Source organism: Sinocyclocheilus rhinocerous, unplaced genomic scaffold, assembly GCF_001515625.1.
Source record: "Sinocyclocheilus rhinocerous isolate Xijiao unplaced genomic scaffold, SAMN03320098_v1.1 scaffold686, whole genome shotgun sequence".
NCBI lineage: Eukaryota > Metazoa > Chordata > Actinopteri > Cypriniformes > Cyprinidae > Sinocyclocheilus > Sinocyclocheilus rhinocerous.
In genome coordinates, this window is record NW_015647963.1 from 274,690 (window position 1) to 280,501 (window position 5,812).

Consider the following 5,812-nt stretch of genomic DNA (forward strand, 5'->3'; position numbering starts at 1 on the left):
ACGTTTTGCACGGTCATTTAAATTGTTTTAACATGGGGAAAAAAAACAATACATATCTTTGCTCGATAAACCTGCAGATTCCTCAAAAGGACCATTGAAATTTAAAATGCTAGATTCGCGCTTCGTTAACGTGTTCGCTCATACAGTGGTCATCCAGACAACTGACAATGATTTATATCCTAGGTGTCAATTTTTATTACAACAATCAGATTACAGATATCTTTTTATCATATGTGCGGATTAAATATAAAATAAATTTTAAAAAAGTACAAAAATAAAACAAAATTATACAGCAGATTGAAACATCGAGCTCCCCTAATTTTTCTTTGTTGAATAATATAAATTTCACCACTAATTTGACCAAATTTCCCTCTCAGATGCTTTTACTCTTGTGGGAGAAATGCTTAATCTGTCACGGTCAAGGTGTGTGGAGGCAGGCAGGATGACGAGGATCATAGGATCATTTTCATTTTTGGATGAACAATCCTTTTAAGGATTCCTTTATGTGCAAAACTCCTCCCAACACTGAGGGCATTTATAAGGTTTGTGATGCTTAATACCTTTCTGAATGAAACCGTTTCCACGTTTATGGCCAGTGAAACACTTCTCTTCAGTTATGAGATTATGAGGTTTCTGATGCTGATGTTTCTCCTTCATTGTGTTAAATTTTTCACTTTGCTCATTCACGACTGTCAAGTCTGAAAATGAACACAGTAAATAGTCAAAAATCAATTATATTGCAACAAATGTAAAGCAAAAAGAAATGGAACTGAAGCATCTACTATCTTTCTTGTATCAGGTACTACTGACATAGCAGATGAATGTCATGAAAATGTACAAAAATTAAATTAAAGACAATTACCTTATGGAATAATAACATAATCATCATCACTCATGTTGTTCTTCAGCTGTGGTTTCACTGAGCGCATCTTCAGTGGTGTCTAAAAAGTGTAAAAAGTGCAAAAATATTATTTGATTGTATGCCTTAAGGATACATAAAATGCTAGTTAAGAAACCATCCTTAACAAGACTGCATTTGTGTGCTATATCTGCCTTATCACGTTTAACTTAAATTGTTTGTATGTTGATATTTGTTACTACCGTCATCAAAATAGGAACTAAACAAAACAAGATATTCTAAAAGTTTATTAAACTGTTACACACCCTGCGGGGATGAATTAGGAACTGTTGCATATTTATGATTTTGGGTGGAGCTACTGTATGACATCACTGCACGTGAGTGAAAGACTTCACTGAAAGTAAAACTAAACAGATGCCTCTTCAAGCTAAATATTTATTCAGTGACTCCGAATCTTGTGATCGCAGGCGATATTTACTCAGAGGTAAGTGTAAGAGCTTATTTACTAGTTTAAAACTCTGAAATAGTATCAGAATGTTATTACTGATGTAACTTAACTAGCTGTAAAGCGAAGTTTGATGTGTGCTCTCGTGTCACAACTTAAAGACTTTAGAAACAGAAAGTACGTGAATTGCAGGCACAATGAACATAGTCAAATAAAAACAAGTAAAAATCATAAATACATTAAACTAAGTTAAATTACAGTACAGGTAATTTAATGGTGTTTACTATACAGGTTTTTATTTTGCAGTGAGAAATATTTTGTGGACTAAAATGAAAAACACACACCCTTGTTGTCTTTAGAAAGGATTTTGTGTTATGAAATAATGTTGTAATGTTCTATTGCAAATTCCCAGAAACACATATTCAGTTTCAGAATTGTTATTTCTTCTACAGAGATGACAATGAAGTACTTTGTGCTTTGATTTAAAAAATAGCAATTATTAGTTTATCTTTCTACATATAAGTATGTTTTTCAACAAAATTGTCTATTTGTTTTGTTACCTTTATCATTGTATGAGATTAAACACAAGCATGGATATGATCATGAACTGACTTTGTTTTTCGAAAGTGAAAATTTACAAGTTGACCCACAAGTTCGAACAACTTACAAGAGTGAATGATAATGGTGCGTTTCCACTGGCACGTAGCGAGCGAAGCGGAGCGAGCGTTTTCAAATCATCCCTATGGAAGCTGAGTTTAAATGCTCGCGCGGTGCATTATGGGATTGAAAGCGTTGAGTGTCAAAAAGGTTGGGCATTCCTCGACTTTATACAAATATCGAGCGAAAAACGGCGGGTGACAACCAATCACTGTGAAAAGTAGGCAAGGCAAGATTTTGACGTATGTTTCCGAGTGTTTGCTGAACTGGTGGATTAAGCTGGGTACACACAAAAAAAATTGTAAAATGTGAGAGACCACAAACATGAGGACAAAAAAATCCTAGATTTAACCATTTTTCTCCTATAGTGTGTGGTGTGCCGCGATGTGATAAAGACAGCACACCACACACCAACTGATTTTCAACCAGAGTCCCGACTCTAAACACGGGAAATCTCACAAAATCTCTCGAGATTTGAGAATAAACATGGCGGACGATTGGCAGGAAGAAATTGCGATGACTGCATTTGTTATGCTTCTGTCTTCTGTCAGCTTGCTTTCTGATTGGATATTGTTTCGTTTCACGTGATAATCTCCAGATCGTACACGCGTTCGCCCTCGGGGTTCTTCCCACACATCAGGATTTCTGATCGTAAATATTCAACATGTTGAATATTTATGATTCGCGATTGGGGCGCCTCCGACGTTCTTCAGAGCAGATTCAGTCACTCTTAACACACCTCACACCACAGGAAAATCTGATAAGATATGCTTGTGTTCATTTATTTCATATATGATTGTGATGCCTTTTATTTTTGGTTCGTTTTACTCGTGTTCAGTTTGCGAACCGCCGTAAAAAGATGATGAAACACAAACAGGGTGTAAACATTGTTTTCAGAGGCGTGCTCTGCCCTAAGTTTGAAACGCCCCAAAGCAGTGGCGTTTTAGTGTTGCCAGCGGCACTGAATGCAGAATTGACGCTGTAGTGGAAACGCACCGTAAGAATTTAACTGCTAAAGTTCTACCAAACTTGTCATGGCACACAGTTATTGAAGAACTGTACATGCCCATATGGCCAGCCAAACTCCAGGCCACATCAGCCAGCAATATATAAAAAATACTTGGAGCTAATACTATGTTACCATAATTTGTCTTTTCAGTCATGGCATCCTCCAGTAGTTTTCTAAATGAGGAGCTCCAGTGCTCCATCTGTCTGGATGTGTTCACTGATCCAGTCACCACTCCATGTGGACACAACTTCTGCAGAACCTGCCTGAACAAGTGCTGGACAAACACACAGACCTGCTTCTGTCCACTCTGTAAAGAAAAGTTCAGCAGAAGACCTGATCTCAAGATTAATACAACACTGAGAGAGGTTGTGCAACACTTTAAAGGTGAAATAAGTATTTTTTTATGTAAATAATAATAATTCTCTTAACCAAGTTTTAGTATTCATTGACTACTATTAGTATGCCATTCATGAGTTTATCTATCTAAAAAGTGTAAACATTGAGACTCTCAAACACCATCAAAACATTTAGAGTAGTCAGCTCAGATCTGCCAATCTCTTTCCAACTCTCCCTATAGCAAGATGTTTGGGGTGTGGCTTATATAGCAGGTGGATCCAGAGGTACTTTAGTAGGTGTGGGACCATGACATGCCACATGGGAAAAGATGTTTAGTTTTGGTTACAGGAGTGCAAGCCAAAATCCGCTGCATTTAGACCTTATGCAGAGATTATACAGGTCATGACATATGTCAAAGCAAACAGGGCATTGTGATGCAACACACTATAATGGATTCTTCAATACAACAACATCATGCACCCATTCAAAAAGTACTTTGATTGGCAAGTGTAAACAGGTGCAAACGGTTGTGGCGGATCATGTCAAAAAATGTGTCCTGTGCAGATATATTGGATAGGTTTATAATAAAGTGAGATGTTCTCATTTGCTCTAGACCAGGGGTTGCCAGCATTGGTCCTGGGGAGCCACAATCTTGCAGAGTTTTGCTCCAACCTTGACAAAAACTCACCTGCCTGCCTTCTACTAAACCTTAAAGTGGAAGCGAAGCAGTCAGTCAAGTTTACATTATTTAGTAAACTGATTTCCACTTTAATAATATCCAACACTAAACTGTCTAAATCACTAAGTTTTGATCGTAGTATCCCAAACATTGTTTTCATAACGCGAGGCGCAACGAGACGTCAACAAACAATGCTTCATATAATACCATTCATGTCGCATCTTATTGTTATGTCAGACCTTTCAGACATATTTGCATTACACTGGCTCTTTCACCATTTGTGGTATGTATGATATTTTATGTTCACCTGCGAATACAATTAGTTTACCTGCTGTTAACAGGACGCTCCAGTGTTTAACTAATCATTGATCTCCAATCTCAACGATCGGGCTTGTGCTGCTTCCTCGAGAAACTTTATCATTCTTTTATTATTCTTTTACAGTTTATCATTGTTTTAAGCTTTGCCAGTTAAACATTAAAGTGTTTTAAGCCATTCAAGCGCGAGACAGCGCTAAAGAGAACTCCACGATAATTCTTCCATCGTGCAAATTATGGTCATTTTCATCAGTTAAGGCTCGTTAGCATTCGGCCTGCTTTAAATCAGACACAGAGATGCAGTGTGGTAAGATCGCATTTATTTGAATTAATTAATTATATCTTTTATTTGAATTAGCGAGAGAGAGAGAGGGATGAAATTTGCTTGTGTGAACCTGCGTCTGCGCGCCTCTCTCTACAAACAATGAGGCTTAGTTACTTCAAAAACAGCGATTTTACCCCCTCATTGCAGAGAAATATAAAGTTGCGAGTCAGTAGCCTGTCGAAGCTATTTTACTAATAAAAGTTTCCGTGCTGTGTTGTCGTGTGCACTAATGTGTGTGTGTGCGTCTATGAAAGCAGCGTAGCCTACTGCATATAGTTTTAGTTTAGCTATAAACCCGAGCCCGACCCGAACCCGAAGCTATTGATTAAACATTAACCCGAACCCGAAAGTATTTCGGGACCCGTCGGGCTTGGGTCAGGTAGCAGACCTCTAGCGCACACACACTAAAAGCCAGAGATCAGACAGCACGCACGTACCAAATTGAGTCCTCTTTCACATCTTCTTGAGCAAATGCACACAAAATTATGTCAGAATCACTGTCTTGACAAGTATCTACGTAAACACGTATTGTCTCCAACCCGCTCTTCACCCCAAACCAGCAGGTTCATGACTTCTTCCACCTGAAACGGTTATACTGCTCGGTCCCCTCACTGTATCGGCTCAAATGCATTAAAGGGGTCATATGATGCGATTTCAAGTTTTCCTTTCTCTTTGGAGTGTTACAAGCTCTTGGTGCATAAAGAAGATCTGTAAAGTTGCAAAGACTAAGGTCTCAAATCCAAAGAGATATTCTTTATAAAAGTTAAGAGTCAACCACGCCTACCTAAAACGGCTCGTTCTAAAACGCCCCCACATATCTACATCACGATGTGGGAAGATTTGCATAACGTCGCCCAAAAGTTCACGCAAAGAAATAAGGCGTAACTTTTATTCTCGCTGTAGTATTGCTGTTGCCGCGGCCGCCATGTCGTGAAGGCACTGTGTGTTTCGTTGTGAAAGCGAAACTACTTTGGTTGGCCTTCCAAAAGAGGACGATATCCGCTTCGTCATGCCTAGAGCTGATCTGTGCTGGTCGCTGAGGAAATACATCAACTTAGTGCTGTGGATCACCGGATATGCTTTCACCGTTTTCACCGCTCCTTCACCCTGTTTCGTTAAACTACTTTGTTTGGTCTTCCAAAAGGGGACACGACTAGAAATAAGTAGTTAAGTTGTATAAGTTGTAT

At 38.5% G+C, this 5,812-nt stretch overlaps 1 protein-coding gene across 1 annotated transcript in view; it reads left to right on the top strand.

The window, feature by feature from the left end:
* Window positions 1–1,276: 1,276 nt before the first annotated feature.
* Window positions 1,277–5,812, top strand: part of LOC107709515 (E3 ubiquitin/ISG15 ligase TRIM25-like) — a 29,403-nt gene continuing 24,867 nt past the window's right edge. Inside the window, exons 1-2 of the mRNA XM_016514009.1 lie at window positions 1,277–1,343; window positions 3,121–3,335. Coding sequence (XP_016369495.1) covers window positions 3,123–3,335 — 213 coding nt within the window. The 5' untranslated portion in view covers window positions 1,277–1,343; window positions 3,121–3,122. The remainder of the gene's footprint in view (window positions 1,344–3,120; window positions 3,336–5,812) is intronic.